This window comes from Pieris brassicae, chromosome 3 (assembly GCF_905147105.1).
Source record: "Pieris brassicae chromosome 3, ilPieBrab1.1, whole genome shotgun sequence".
NCBI lineage: Eukaryota > Metazoa > Arthropoda > Insecta > Lepidoptera > Pieridae > Pieris > Pieris brassicae.
This window is the reverse complement of record NC_059667.1, coordinates 22,043,758-22,061,024: the sequence shown is the minus strand read 5'-3', so window position 1 is coordinate 22,061,024 and position 17,267 is coordinate 22,043,758. Positions and strand designations below refer to the sequence as shown.

The following is a 17,267-nucleotide window of genomic DNA, read 5'->3' as shown; positions in this document are numbered from 1 at the left end:
AACTCGCAACTCCCGAAGTTATGCATCTAGATTTTTCTGTCTATATATACTTGATAAATTAATGATCTTTTTCTTTTACGAACTGGCGAACTCTGGAATCGACTCCTAGACTTGCCTCGCATATACGACCTCCAATTGTTTAAAAAAGAACATATTCCTGTCTCAAAGGCAACATACCCACTAAAATTACCTCGTACGTTGAAACCTAGTTTCCTTCACAACAACAATAAATGTTGTATTAACATATAAATCTGTCGTAAACAGATAACAAATCCGGCTTCAGCTTGAAACTCAAACCAATCACAAGCCATTAACAAGTCTGGCCGGATGGTCTGAGTCTCACACCTATTTAGACTTCCTTTACCCGCCTGCTCTCCTGGTACTATCGCGTAGGACCAACATCATCTAGTTCTAGACAGATTAATCTTTATTAAACGTGTCTGGACCATAATTTAAAGAATTGACAAAAAACGCGTAATCCACTCCGCATATTGAATAAAATAATAAAATTGTCTATGATTTTTCATTATTGTTTGTGTGAGATCGCGCTTGGCAAAATCAGCATGTTTTTATTGTCAGTTGTTTGTTGTTTTAAAAAAAACTATCTCATATGAGTTTGAATTAGTGGATGAGCCTAACAAAATCATTTTCACTTCCCTTTTGATTAGAGATACAATAAAAATAAGCATAATACATTGAGATGCGAGTTACAATTCGCTCGTCTCCGGATCGATACACCTGCGTTGCCACGCGACGCGGAGGGCGCCACCCGATACCCGCGCGTAATTTGAAATTCGAACCGCACCGATAATGTCTGTGTTGCCAGCCGCGTGAGCCAAATTATCTCTAATTTCCTAGGGACGTTAAAAATAAACGGGACTTTTAATTGGTGAAGTAATTGCAACCGCTAACAAGCTTTTCTTTATCTAAAGTTTGTGAACTACCGGGATCCGAGGGTGAGGTTCGGTAACTTTGAATCTCATATGTCAGAACGTAATTTTTATAACCACGAAACTCTCGAAAGTGTAATTGTTTATTTACAGCTTATCTATGGACAAATTTAACTAAATATAATATTATTATTAATAATAAAAGCTTTTATATCTGTAATTTTTATACTAGTACATAAAAAATAAATATTAATATTTAATCGGACCGGCAACCGGCTTGGTTGGTTTTTGTCATACAGCTTATCCTTGGACATAGGCCTCCTTTAAGGGCTTCCACTCTTCTCTGATTATAGCTTTACGCATCCACATAGCCACTCTTCGCACATCATCTTCCCATCTTTTTAATTGTCTTCCTCGTTTTATTTTGTTATAGCGAATATACAATTAAGTATATTATAAATCCATAATATGCATCCATTTATAATACCATCGAATAAATATGATGACGCACATAGACACAGCCGGGGGATCGAACCTACGACCTCAGGGATGAGAGTCGCACGCTGAAGCCACTAGGAAAACAATGCTCTCTGGTAACACGTTTATGTTTACGTATTTTTTTTTTTTTTTTTTTATAAAATAGGGGGCAAACGGGCAGGAGGCTCACCTGATGTAAAGTGATACCGCCGCCCATGGACACTCTCAATGCCAGAAGGCTCGCGAGTGCGTTGCCGGCCTTTTAAGAATTTGTACGCTCTTTTCTTGAAGGACCCTAAGTCGAATTGGTTCGGAAATACTTCAGTGGGCAGCTGGTTCCACATAGCGGTGGTGCGCGGCAAAAATTGCCTTGAGAAACGCTCAGTCGTGGAACGTCGGACGTCGAGGTGATACGGGTGGAATTTTGTATTTTGCCTCGACGTCCGATGCTGAAACTCAGCTGCAGGTATTAATCCGAACAACTCAACAACAACATTTTCTGCTAGTTTTAGAGAAACACAACCAAATCAGGTCTACCGGACTCCTAATAATGTTCTCCATCACCGTACGTGTATGAAATGTACATGGAAAGTCAATTGGCCGGTGATCCAAACTCTTGCATGGGAGACGCTCGGCAAATACCAAATGGTCCAAAGAACTTTTTTTATTCCAATTATATATATAATTCCTTAAATGTTTGACTTACAACTCTCATATCATATTAGTTATGCTCGAGAATTGTATTACATTTAAATGTCCATGCGGTCACCACTTAACAGGTGAGCCTCCTGCCCGTTTGCCCACAGTTATATAAAAAAAATCCTCAAACACATATAGCATGCAGCTTGTCATACGTTAAAAACGAAGGAGAGAAAAAACGTGAATAAAAAGCGAGAAACGCACAAATCTCACTCCCTTTAATAAATTAAGATTATATTGTTTTTAACAGGCATCATGGCAGTTCTTCATACGCAGTTGTAAAACAATATCTATTAATGTACAATATTTTATATTTTACCTCATGTAAATTGAAAACAGCCAATTGAGCATTAATGTAGATCAGGCGCAGAGTAATTAACATCCAGGGACAGAGGCATTTGCGCAACTTGAGCTAATTTATTAATATCATTCTGGCTCTGCGAACCAAAAGGTGGCCATCGAAAGAAGTTACTGACGTCAGATGACTGACGTCGACCTTCCGAGAGAATGTCAAAATGCCCACATATAAAGATAGTCCATTGGTGCACAGCCGGGGATCGAACGTAGCTTAAGGATGAGCGTGGCAAGCTGAAGCCACTATGTCAACACTGCTCCTCCAGAAGATATACCCTACATATAAATAAAACTGATCAAGGAGATGGATACAGAACTCAAAATACGTGAATCTTTGGTCACCGCTAATACTTTTATTTATACGATTTGGTCTTCCTTAATTCTCCAATTGATTTAGGATAGAATCTAAAACACGAATTAAAAACAGATTTAACAATCGTATCGTATTTAATAACGATAAGCATATTTTATAGACAATTATCACTTTACCGAAACGTCGCCATTCCCTTGTCTATCCTTAGTTGATAGGACACTTGAATGATCCTCATTGTCCACCTAACTCTTGTCTTAAAACGCTCTTCTCGCGTAAATAAGCTGTGTATTCAGTGTTATTAAAACTTCCTCGTTTATGCGTCAAAATTTGACAGCTTATTGCAGCACTGTCAGCATTATACACGTTCCGAAGCGACTAGATCGAAAATGAGTAGGCAATATTGTAAGGTCTACTGAAGATAGACCGCCGAAGCTTGGAAGGGAAGAAAAATGTAAAAAGCTACTACAGTCGAGATAATAATTTTTTTGGGAAGAAATGGATGGAAGAAGCAAAACAGATTCAAACGGAAGGTTAGGTTAGGTTAACCTAAACTGGACCTTCCAAAAGCGGTCAATAGAGGTTATCCTTTATGGACTAGTCTTAAAAGTGTGTGAACTTAACACCAATTTGAATAAATTTCATTTTCGATATGGAATTGAAGTAGGATTATTATTAAAGTTACTAATTTTATTAAAAATCTAAACATCACAATCAAATATTTAAAATTTTCTTAATCTCCATAGTAATAATAAAATTAAAAAGTTTGTGGCACTCCCTTGTGGCACTTCCCTCATGCAGCTCTATGGTTACCGGTACCTCACAGGCTCCAAGCTAAATCTTTAATAGGCGCCTGTGCGCCCGAACCCCTCGGCCAAAGAGTCCCTATTATTTATTATTATCTATCGTATAGATTCCCTCTGTAACGCCACTGCTCTAGACGGCCAGTGTGTCAAATTAACAGCTGTCTCGGGCCGCCATTTGTCACAGTAGCGCGGAACAATTATATTTTAATTGCACACTGCATCATTGCACTCAATTAACGCCTCCGTCATCAACATGCTTTTAATGGTTTAAATTCTTGGACTTTTCGATCGAAGCATATATGAGGATTTCATATGCGATGGCGATATATTAGGTTTAATTATGACTGTTGTTTGCCTCAGTTATAAAACAATAAATGTTTTAAAGCCAGATATTGAACTTTGGACCTTAATGTAATCAATAAATCTTTCCCTTAAACTTTCTCTTCATTTCTGATGGTCGTGTTAGAGGCGCCGTACTCCAGTCTTCCGTGTCTTTGGCGAGCTTCTGCGCCTGGGTGATGGTATGACCTGTACCTTTCGTTCATCGGCATCTAGGTCTGATGCCCTACAGTCACAATAAGATTTTCTAGACTTTCTGGATCTCTGACATGTCCAAAAGAACAGGAGGCGTTGGTAGGAAAATCTCAGCAGCCCTATTTTGATATGACTTTAAGTTTCCAACAAGTTCGTGGACACACACCATGCTTAGAAGTCCAAAAACTAAATATCCAATTCAACAAGATCAAATATATTTCAGATTTTTTTTAATCGCTTAGAGGACGTCGCCACAATAACAAAAATACTGTTGGAGCCCACGAAAAGAAGCTACACCATCACGCGAATGTCGAGGTAATTCAACTTGCAGCATAGGCCTAGTGAAAAGATGAAAAGATTGAAGAGAACAAAGAGTTGAATGAGTGAATTAGTGTTACTCTTAAGTGCATGTTAGTCTTAAGTGCTAAACCGTTGTAAGTGCAAAAATGGACTACAAGAACTAACTAACTAAGAGTGTCTTCCTTTAATAGAGGCTGTAAGTAGTGTTATTTGACAATTTTATTTGATTCTTATGTCAAATATCCTTATTAGTTAAGCTAGATCGTAATTTTCCATGTGTTACTAAAGACACATGTATTAGAATACAAAAAAAAATCGGTTACGAAATATTAATATGTAAATAAAAACTCATTTTCCGGTACGTAAATGTCAAATCACACATTTTTAATAAATTTCAATCTATAGATATTTATAAATTACTGATAACACTATCAGTCATTAAACCAGTCGGCCATGGACGCTCCAACCTTTATGTATTAAAAACTTTAAATCATTTATATATATTATCAAAACATGTTTGATTATAAATATTTAAGTGTAAAACATCTCAAGGGATTCGATAATTATAAGGTATGTATTTATAATATGATATGGTCTCATTTTAGCTTGTGGAAATTGTGTGCCTCTGCCTATGTGTCTCTGGTATTCAGTAACCCTGTCGTGTTCTCCCGGAGCAAGCTCTTGCTCAAAGATTGCATCGATCTTTGCCTTTTGTGCTTGAGGTGTCCGTTTTTGGATAACGATTTCTATAAATTCCGTACCGAATGTTCTCTAAGAAAATAAATTTGTTCGTTTCAACGAACGGTACACACTTAACACTACACTTTTACTGTCTATGAAAGGGGATTTGACGGTCAGAAGATAGGATTTAGAACGCGCTATAAATACTATTCTTTAAAGAATTGTACAATGTTTATATTATATATTATCTGAAATCAATTAGATTTCGTGGAATGATTAAACTTTTCACCTAATTATAACAGTGTTATCAACGAACGGTCGATGCGATAAAATGACTAGTTTAAGTATCTTATAATAATATAGACCCATATTGCCTCAGATTGCAATTCGTTGAGCATTTGTGTTTCATAGTCAGGTGTTCAAACTTCTGACACACTCCGTCATTTTTAATGTGTAAGGCATAGCGTTACGTTCCTACACTGTGCATGTGAATGATTGATGCCTACACAGAAACGCCGTCACACTAGAACACATATTTTAATATCTATTATCACTTATAAGCAAAATAATAATAATTTACTTAACACGCGCTCGAACGCTCAAAGAAAACATCGTGGGGAAACTGGTGTGTCTTAGAAAGTCAGGCACGGAACGTTTACTTATTAAAAAAACAATTGTTATCCTAAATTTAGTCAGTAAAATGTTGAGTTCACACAACCAGTTCAAAATAATTGTTCGGATCACCGGCAGCTGAGTTTCATCAGACGTCGAGGCAGCATACGAAACTCCATCCTTATAACGATGTCCGTCGTTCCACAACTGAATTTTTTTAATGCACTTTGCTGCGCTGATGTGAAGCAAGCTGAACACTGAAGTATTTTCGAATCAATTCGAATTAGGTTGCTTCAAGAAAAATGCCACACGCGCCAACTTTCTGGTCCATGTCACTAAACATCAGGTGAGCCTCCTCACCGTGTGCCCTCTATTCTGCAAAAAAAGGAAGATCACAAAATATAATCGCGCTATGCGTTTCTAAGCAACCAAAAACGTATCTAAACGGGAGTGATTGTTAAAGTTAAGTCTGAAAGTCTCTCTCTATTAAAATGTATGAAATGATAAGTTAAAAACAATCGTTTTGCTTTATAAAGAACAGTGGACAAACGGGCTAATGAGTGCGTTGCCAGCCTTTTAAAAATTAGTACGTTCTTTTCTTGAAGCACTTCAAGTCGAATCCAGTATCAATCCCATGTATTTTTTCAGTACAGCGCAATCGACACAAGTCCACTCAGCAAATATGTGATGCACCCAACATGGAACACGCTGGTAAAGGTAATGACTAGTATGATCTGCTGGAGTCTATGATGAGGGACGTTTTTAATCTGTCTATTGAATTAAATTACCTTTCCTTGATCCCAATTTGTTGAATTACTTTTAATAATAATTAGGCCTCATTTATTTATTGAAACATTCCATCTTTACAAAATAATACAGACTTAAAATTTTAAACACAAATAAATATCGCTACGAATACAGTCGTGGTCAACTAATTAGGGACATGCAAGATAGTGAAGAACAATAACCGGTTATGTACATACAAATATAAAACCCTATTGATTTCTCAGTAACTATTATTTGCATAATTTGGTCCGATTTTTATGCTTTAAATGGCTGTAAATAAAAGAATAAATAAATAGAAAAAAGTATTATATATCAAAGGTTGAATATGTATTCAATTTTAAGGTATAATTCTGTAGCTGGACATTTAATTAAGGACAGTAAACTATAATGAAAAATAGAGTTAAACAGAACTAATAATCTGCAGTTTTATAATATCTTCAACAGCTCCATTTTATTACGTGTAAAATCAGTACCCAGTAGCAAAACCTTTGTTAGTAATTACCGCTTGACACTGATGTGGCATAGACATTATCAGTTTCTGGCATGTTTCGACAGGAATGTTTGCCCATGCCTCACAAAAAGCTTCATTAAGTTCATCTAAAGTTGTGGTACGATAAGTGGCTACTTTTTTTTGATTTCGTGCCAAAGGTGCTCGATTGGGTTAAGGTCCGGGCTATTTGCTGGCCAATCTAGCACCGATACTGACTGACTGGTAAGAAACGACTTGACTGAACGGGCGGTATGTTTCGGGTCATTATCATGCTGAAACGTCCATATAATAGGGAGATGCTCCTCAGCATAGGGAAGCATCGTTTCCTCCAATATTGCCTTGTATTGATGTTGGTCTAAGTTACCCTGAACTTTCCTCACAGGTCCCACTCCACGTCCAGAAAATGGACCCCACATTTTAATGTTTCCACCGCCATGTTTCACCTGCTTTTTTGTGAATCTTGGATTCATTTCCGCTTTTACTGGACGCCGTACGTATTGCCTTCCATCTGAACAACTCAAATTAACCTTGGTCTCGTCAGAGAATAATACATGTTGCCATTGGGCGTAGGTCCAATGTCCATATTTACGTGCAAACGCCAAACGATCATTTCTATGTTCTTTCTTCAACAACAGTACTTTGCGAGCCACTCTTCCGAACAACCCTGCTTCTACCAGACGTCGTCGAACGGTCCTCGCTGAGACACCAGCTCTTTCGTCTGTCCCAAACACTTCGTGTTTAATTAAAATAGAGCCTAGAAACGGATCTTTCTTAGCTTACCTGGTTATCATTCTATCTTCTTGCGGAGTTGTTTTTCTCGATCTTTTTGTTCTGGGCACATTTAAATCTGTGTTATTGCGTCTGATATGTTGCAATGCATTGTATACCATAGTTTTTGAACAATTTAAATGTTCTGCTATTCTCCGGTATGGCCTACCATGCTCGACAACAAACTTCATGATAATTTTTCGTAGTGTTGGATCGCAACTTTTATTTTTACCCATTTTTCTTTAAAATATTTTTCAAAACTTAAAATAAATATCGAGATTGCCGCCAAAACTACCACGAAACAATAAGAGAAGAAGTAAAAAAGTATTGAGATTCAAATTTTGAAAATAGAACGCAATATTTCAGTGTCCCTAATTAAATGGCCAGTCAGCATTATTTGAACAAATAGCACTACAATAATCTATCAGCTATACTGTAAAGAGGTTTAATGTTTAAGAAGTTGTTATTGTTTGTATAATCGGGCACATAAATTACTAATTATACTTACATGTAAGAGATATGGAATATGGTTTAGACTCGTTGGAAAATAAAAAATAAATTCACAATTCACTTTAACCAAAGAGTGTCCCTAATTAGTTGACCATGACTGTATGTATCGCAATACAGTGAGAAAATCAAGGCTACCAACGTTAAAAGTATATTATCACAGGGACCAATCTTTTTAAATCAGTTTATTTTCTCTTTAATTACTTTTTATTAAATTGTAAATATTGTCTAATTTTATAATATTTTAATTACAATAATAGTTTGTCCTTTATAGCAGGTCATTTTTAAAACGGACCAAACATATTGGACCTCATACTACACCTATCAAACACTAAAGACAACTTCAACAAATAAATTATATTTTTTAAGGACCTCTAGAGTCTTAAATAGATAATACTATAAATATAGTAACTTGACTTATAACATCATCTCCTTTATGAAATCTTAGAGACTTTATTAAAGCATAATTTAGAGTTATGCTTTAATAATTTAGAGTTATGCTTTAATAATTTAGAGTTATGCTTTAATAAAGTTTAGATTAGAAGAGTTTTAGACTTCTCGATATATATAGACTATTATCCAACTCTTACTATTCCAAGTTTTGTTGTTTAAATGCGAATTCTTGACTAATTTTAATTATTAACTTGATAAAAAATATCGCCTTTGTTCAGATTGTGCCAAAATGGGTGGCTCCAAACCTCCTAACCTTCGCTGGTTTCCTCTGCATGCTGGTAAATGTAGTATTGCTGACGATATACGACTATGACTTAACAGCATCAGCTGTCGGCGCCCGAGGATTACCCAGGGGCATATTTACCCTTTGCGGGGTTTTATTGTTTTTGGCTTATCATTTAGGTAATTATAATTCTAAAAACACCATAACAAATACATTAGTTCATTTTTAACATATTTCTTTTATATTTTCAACTACTGTATGTATACTAGAGGATTGTGTTGGCACCTTATATATATATATATTCATTTTTATATGAAAATTATAAAAATTAGCCTTGTCTGGATGTCTCTTCTTTTTTTCATATAATTCAACAGTTAATTCTTCTATTACTAACAGATTTGTATTAAAGTGAAAGAAAACATCGTGAGGAAACCGGCTTGCCTTAGAATCAAAAATTCGACAGCGTGTGTCAGCCACAGACGGCTGATTTATACATATTAGACTGACAAATGATCATGAAACTGATACAGAAATCTGAGGCCCAGAACTAAAAAGGATGTAGCATCACTTAATTCATGTTATTTATCTTTTTTTATCTAGATGGAATTGATGGCAAACAGGCTAGACGAATCGGAGTTTCTGGTCCTCTCGGAGAGATGTTTGACCATGGTATAGACTCCTATATTGTCTTTCTGATACCTTTCTGTCTGTTCTCCGTGTTTGGACGTGATACGTACTCCATACCAGAGTTTAGGTAAAAACATTAGATTACATTATTCCAAATTTAATAAACTCGATACCAGCTACACTTCTTACTAATATAACAAGAAACAATATTAAATTTAAATTAAAAAAGTACTACATAAGTCAAACAATTATAAATTATGCATAACATAAATTATGCTATATACGTCATTTAAAAAAAAATCGAATATAGTAACTCATCCTGTATGTGAATGAGAATTCTCGACAAGAACAGTTTTCTTGCGTCGGCTATCTATGGCGCGTCAGTGTTTAGATTTGTTTATGACGTTTTACGTGCAATTTTAAATCCTTTGAATGGTTTGATTGTTATAAATTTACAGTTTATATGTCACAGGCCTTAGTATATATATATGTGTGTTAATGATTTAATTATGTTCGACGTCCCGGTGGATAGAAAAACTGTGCACAGTTTGTGTTTCCACCACATCAACTTCCTTTATATTAAGAAAACTTATACAATAAATAAATATCAGTTAAACTTTTTATGGATATAACGGGTTAATTTTATGTTTTTTTTTTACCTTTATAGCGATGTATCTGTTTTGTTTTCCTAATGAAAAAATAAATATTATAACGTTCATTTTTCTCTCTGTGTTTGCTGTAATGTTTTCGTTATGTTTTTTGTATGTGTATTATATTTTAGCGCTTTAGTTTGTAAGGCTGTCTAATGGATGCTAGGCAGAAAGCTTCGAGGCTTTCTCTAGACAACAACCTCCTTATATTTAAGTCATCCTAAAGCCCATTTGGACATATGGCCTCATACTGTGGGACAGTGCAAGAGATACCAATATAAACATACTCCAGCGACAACAGAACAACGATCCTAAGAGCAATTTTAAAAGTATCATGGTCCATAGCTAACGAAATTCACGAACACCTTGACCAAAGAGGAAATCCGGAGACTGGCAGCTAAATACAAAGAGTGGTTAATCTGTCACCTAAACGAACTTAAACTTAACTTTAAAACGGCTCCATAAGCTAGAGCTAGAAGATTGGCAGTCCAGCCACTCCACATGACAGCATCACAGCACAGATTCGCTCACAGTTTTAGGACTGATTGAAAAAAAAAGATTAAATTCAAATAATAATTTAACTTTCGTATTCAAGTGTTCAATTATATATCCGTGTTAATAAGCCTAATAATAATTTCAGAGGTTATTTAGTTGTGTTGAGTGTGGTACTCAATTTCTACGTGAGCCACTGGGAGAAGTATAACACTGGTATCCTGTATCTTCCCTGGGGATATGATCTTAGTATGTGGGTGAGTATATCACATAATTTTCATATCTATCAAGATAAAATAAAGTTAATGTACGTAAAGTGAAGAAAAACACTTTTTCAACGGATTAAAGCTATGTATAATTATTTACATAATTCTGTACGTAAAGTTATTTAACGAAATTGATACAGTTCCCAAGTGCCTTTAACAAGAATAATCTTATCAATTAATAACCAGTAGGTACTCTCCACCTCCCATCCCAACCAGCTCTTCCCTAACAATATCACAGTCGCACATCTGGAGTACACAAACGTTTCCACGTAAACCTGTACCTTTATTTTAGTAATAAGCCTCAGGTCTCTATTTTCCATTATATAGTATTTTGGTAACAATTTTGACTAAAATTCATTGAGCCATTGGAAGACCTGAGTAGCCTGATGTACAGGTCTCCCTAGACTTAGTACAGGGGCTCCAATACCTGCAAAAACAATGTAACAATTTTTAAACGGTTTATGGAGGGTCCAGCTCGCTTCATTTGTCGAACTGGTTGCGTTGGGTCTCCCATCACAAATTTTCACCAACACAACGTAGTGGAAATGATTTTTGTTAAAGAAATGTTTGTACAGGGGCAAAGGGGCCGGAGGCTCACCTAACGTTAACTAATGACGCCCACGGCCCAATGCCAGAGGGCTCGCGAATGCGTTGTCGGTCTTTTAAATCGACACTCATGAACATCACGAGTTCATGCTGAAGTTATTGATAACCTCAGTCCAACTTTTAATTTAACTGAACTGGATATTTTTTATATATTTAAATGATATGGTGATAGTAGATTCGCATATACTGTCACATAAATATATACATATATAAATTTAAAAGTTAAAAAATGTTTATTTACGGTCTTCCTACTTACTGTAATTTTTTGTGTCACGCTCTCAATGTGATTTGAGTTTATATTTAGGTGAAATTATTACGTTCTAGTATAATTTATGTGTGAGCAGTGTTGGCCTAGTGGCTTCAGCGTGCGACTCTCATCCCTGTGGTCGTAGGTTCGATCCCCTGCTGTGCACCAATGGATTTTCTTTCTATGTGCGCATTTAACATTAGCTCGAACGGTGAAGGAAAACATCGTGACGACACCGGCTTGCCTTAGACCCAAAAAGTCGACGGCGTGCGTCAGGCACAGAAGGCTGATCACCTACTTGCCTATACAATTCACAAACGATCATGAAACAGATACATAAATCTGAGGCCCAGACCTATAAAAGGTTGTAGCGCCATTGATTTATTTTTATAATTTATGTGTATATGTGTAAAAATTGTGGAGTCATATTTTCTGCATACTTGTTGTTTGAAGTCTTACATAATTAAAATGGATTTTAGATTGCATATCGTGAAATTAATTTTATTATGTTTCACTATAACTATCACTAATATTATTTACCATAAGTAGTTCATTAAGTAAGAGCTCTCATGGGCTAGTGGCTTTAGAGAGACTCTCAAGTCTGAGGTAGGTTCGGTTCCCGTCTGTGCACCAAAGAAAGTTCACTCTATATACGCATTTAACATTCGCTCGAATGGTAAAGGAAATCGTGACGAAATGTTACCTAGAAATAAAGTCGACTTGGGGATTGAACCTGCGACTCCATGGATGATAAAAATAACAGTTAATTAATTAATTTATAACAGTTGTCAAACAATGCCTTTGAAAAATTGTGTGTGTCATATTATAAAACGCATCAATAATATTCATTTGTTATAGGTAGCCAGTATATTATTACTGGTGGCAGGATTGAATGGCCCAGAGGTATACAAAACCTATGTTTATGGAGACGTTACTTTCGTCCAGGCTCTGGAGGTGGCCATACACACGACTGGCCTCTTCACAACATTACCCGTCGCCGTGTATAATGTTTATCTGTATGTCTGTTTATTTTAATATAATTAACGTAGTTATTAATACAGTATACTATGTGGAACCAGCTGAAGTATTTCCGAACCAATTCGACTTATAAAGAAAAATGCATACCAATATTTAAAAGGCCGGAAAAGCGGAACCCTCTCGTGGAAAGTGTCCATGGGCCATTACATAACATCGCGTGACTTTTGTGCTCGTAAAAAAATATTGAATTTTTTTTTTGGAGAATTTAAGCTGTTAAATATACAAGTCAAGGATTTGATTAAGAAAAAACTTTTTAAACACATTGAAGCTATGTATTTTTATTAAAAACTTATAATTATTTATTATTTTTAATTTTTGTTTTCCGACGTTTCGCGTGCTTTTCAGCGTGCGTGGTTACGGTGACTGAAGTTGTTTTATTAATAATACAAAGCTTCAATCCGTTTAAAAAGTGTTTTCTTAATGTGTAAAAGCTATGTTAACAAAAGACAATACAAGGAAATAATGTTTTAAAATCTCTGGTAATACAAATAAAAAAGATTTATTGCTACACACATAATGAATCTTATCACCATCTTATCGGTTCAGAAATACCTCAATGTGTAGATGGTACCACTACCATTATACATAATTAGAATTTAAACCATTAAACAATTTTTTTATTTATTTTGGATGAGCTTAAAAGCTAAAAAATTCATACACGGAAGTATATTAGACACAAAGACTAATGACTACTGGTACCTACTTCATTCCTGGCACCTTTGTAGCTCAGGTCGAAAGTTCTTAATTTTTAATTGTTACAATACAAGTTTTTTAATTGTTATAAGTTACACAGGGCAAGTGACGATTAACAAATACATTAAAATCTTTATCAGCAATAGGCGTGTAATAGGAGCACATGCTGTGGGAACAACATGCAAACATGTATTTAGCTGAGTCAAGGGATAAATAATTAACATGTATTATTTTGTGATAACCTTAACTCTGGACATGTGTATAATGTATTTCATTTGTTTTTTCTAATAGACACACTGTACGAGCCAAGGCTGTACATTTTGCTCACTCAGGCTTTATTAGTTTTATCGTGGCGATTTTCTAAATCGTGAGAGTTACGCCCCGAGAGTACAGCCAGACACTCTTTAAAGGTTTTGGTCAATCAGTGGTCCACAACCTGGGATCAAACCCTTAAACCTCTAGGTCAACTCTATTTACTGCTATATTTAATTAATAGTAGCGGACCCGATACACGTTGTCCTGTTGTTATGAATATTGATTTCGAATTGGTATAATTAAGTAAATAAATAAATATTTATATATTAATTTTTCTAACATCGTCTTTGACGATAATTGCAAACAAACATTCTGTCAATGTTATGTCAAACTCCATAAGGTTACATGTTTAAATGTTAAGCAAAGTTTGAATTGAAAACCGCATAATATTCTTAATTTTTTCTTTCATAGGAAAGGTTGCTGACAATAACAAACACAACAAAAACGAATTAGCGAAATCTGTCCAGCTGTCATATTATATACACACAAATATATAGTATTAATATTGTTAGCCTACCTAATAATTAAAATGGATAACTAGAAATTTAAAAAGTTTGGTCCCTGTGGCAGTGTACCTACTATATGTTTATATATAAATATTTTTTCTAGGTCGTACAAGAAACGTACGGGTAAAATGTATCCGTTAGTTGACGCTTTGAGACCCATATGGCCCATGATGATAATGACATGTCTGATGACGACATGGGCTGCTTGCAGTGATATTATGTTGCGGGATTTGAGGGCATTTCTGATGCTCTTCGGGACTCTTTTCAGCAATATTGCGGTACTCTAGAATTTATTAAGTACATTACTGAAACCTATTATGTGATTTTATAGAACAGTGGACGAACGGCTCAACAAAAATCCTACGGAATTTTTAGTCACCCCAAAAATGTGTATACATATGTACACATATAAATGTATACATATAAATATGTTCACTTACACGGTTAATTTTTACTATTTTTCTATTACATTCTTTTTTTTGCATCCTTGGCGCAAAATAACTGTTGTGGTCTCTGGCAGAATGACCAGCGCTGTGGAACACGTCTGCTTCATAGCATAATGCTGACCCAGAACCAGTTACAACCACAACACACACGTTACGCACATAAAATACCTTATTCCGTTGTATGGTTATTATTATTTTGTGTGTTTCTTTGTATTTCGTTTGTAACAAATGTTATGTTATGTCTGATATAAAGATGTGATAGCCTACGCAATATACTTACGTTATATATCAGTCTGTTATATAAAACCACAATATATAATTTATAGTCTAAAATAGTAGGCAAAAAAATCAGTGACACCTATTTAGGTTTGGACCTCAGCTTTCTATATCTTTTTCATGATTTGTCAGTCTAATCATGTAGGGGTGATCCCCTGGAAGCTGATGCTTCCTGTGCCTGACACATTCCGTCGGATTTTTAGTTCTAAAGCATCATTTTCACACGATATTTTCCTCCACAATTCGAGCTAATGTTAAATGCGGACATCGAAAGCCAATTGGTACACAGCCCAACCTACGACCTCAGGGATGAAACTTGCACGCTTCTGAGAGTTTTGACCTTATGACTTCAGGTCAAAACTCTCAAAACAGTTACCTTATTTAAAACAGTCGCAAATAACTTCGTAAAGATTCTTGTAGTCTGTAATGATAAAAAATCGTTGTAAGTTAGCCCTGGGTTCAGAAACGAGTCTTTCCCCTTCATCTGACTCCAGTACAGCACCTGACAATCACAATTTCAGAGTCGCCTCATAGTTGCCGAGATGAGTGAACAATGCTGCGACACAATTTCATGGTTAAATATAGCTCTGGCGATTGGGATTGGATTGGGGGCCCTCCTACCTCACTACGAACTGGCCATGTTGTATATTCTGACAGCTTTTACCATCTGCGCTCACCTACATTATGGCGTTTGTGTGGTAAGTCATGTCATTTGGAGCACCTGTTGGAGCAGGATTGTGTTTTTTGGTAAATAAATAAATCACCATCACCGTTTTTAAGGCAGTTTTTGCCGCGTACGGTGGTACGTAAACAATTTGGCTTAGGTTTGGGAGACTGGCAACGCACTTGCGAGCCCTCTGGTAATGTAAGTGTCCATGGGTGATCGTATCACTGAACATCAGGTTAGCCTCCAGCCTCCATCAGGTTGGCCACAGTCTAGAATTTAATGGTGAAATTTAGAAAAGAACACGCGAACTCCCTATAGTCATAAACACGCGTAATTGTTGATGCGCGAAAAGTGATGAAACACAAACCTTTGATTTTTCCTTAGGCGAGCGCTTAAATATCTCAGCAAGGGTCTCAACTATACCTTTTTATAGAACAGAGGCCAAACGGGGAAAGGTTTACACGATTGCCCACCCATGGACACTCAATGCCGAAGGGCGAGTTCGTTGCCCTCATAGGAATTGGTCCATCCTTGAAGGACCGTAAGTCTTAGACCTAGTTTTAAGATTAAATCTTTGTAATAAAAGCCGATTTCTTTCCAATCATTAAATAATCTTACTTTTTTTGTACTCCTAACTTACTTTAGTACCCCTCAAGGGTCTCCAGCTTTTCCAAATATCTCTATTCATAGCTTTCTTTCTCCATTCGCCTCCTGCTAGGCCTTCATTATCTTCTATCAATATCTCTTTACCTCTTCTTCGTCCCCTTGGTCCTTTGTTATCTTTAAAGTCCATCTTTTATCTGTGCATTTTGCGATATGCCCCGCCCATTGCCACTTCTGTTTCAGGGCAAATCTATATCTGTGGCCATAGGTCAGAATATGATAAGTTATACTGAGAAACAATGTACTTAATGTCTACGACCACAGAATTAGAATTCAATCTTAAATCTAGTTTCAAGAGCTGTCAAACCTTTTCTGACATTGACATTAGAATGTGTACATAAATGTCTCTTTTAAAAGTATGACCTCACTAAATTAATTTTAAGAGGTTCTAATCGAAACATAGGTTTGATGTTACTTTGATTAGTACTTCCCCTCATCCGGGCGCTCACTGCTGTGTGTCGTGATGCTTCCGTGCCTATGTGGCACTGCCGAAAGCCTTGAGCTCCATCTCTGACGATCTCTGGTATGGTGAGCCCTTAGCGACCAAAATGTTTGATACCGGGTTAGTTCATCGTGTTTTCGTCCCCTCGGTCTCATCCCCTCCATTCCCGGTTAATTAAGATTTCAATAAGTTTCCGGGCAATTTAGAGCAAGATAGATAAGATAGATAGATTTTTTTTAACCAAATTTGAAGTTTTTAAAAAAATCTTAATTTTTCTACTAGGAGATAAGAAGTTGTTGTATGTATATTTAAATAATTTTGCATTTTTTTACAGGTTCGACAAATGTGTGATCACTTTAAAATACAATGCTTCAAAGTACCCAAAGACAAGAGAAAGTAGAAATTATTTAATTAAATAATTTAAACTTATTTAATTAAAACCA

The 17,267-nt window shown here is 35.9% G+C and overlaps 1 protein-coding gene across 1 annotated transcript; it reads left to right on the top strand.

The window, feature by feature from the left end:
- The first annotated feature begins 4,802 nt into the window (after nt 1–4,802).
- Nucleotides 4,803–17,253, top strand: LOC123706764 (ethanolaminephosphotransferase 1-like). Its single transcript, XM_045656175.1, has 9 exons — nt 4,803–4,940; nt 6,312–6,380; nt 8,886–9,069; nt 9,491–9,644; nt 10,808–10,916; nt 12,637–12,794; nt 14,434–14,608; nt 15,574–15,750; nt 17,159–17,253. Exons 1-9 carry the CDS (start codon nt 4,884–4,886, stop codon nt 17,222–17,224), a joined length of 1,149 nt encoding a protein of 382 aa, XP_045512131.1. The 5' UTR covers nt 4,803–4,883; the 3' UTR covers nt 17,225–17,253.
- Nucleotides 17,254–17,267: the final 14 nt, after the last annotated feature.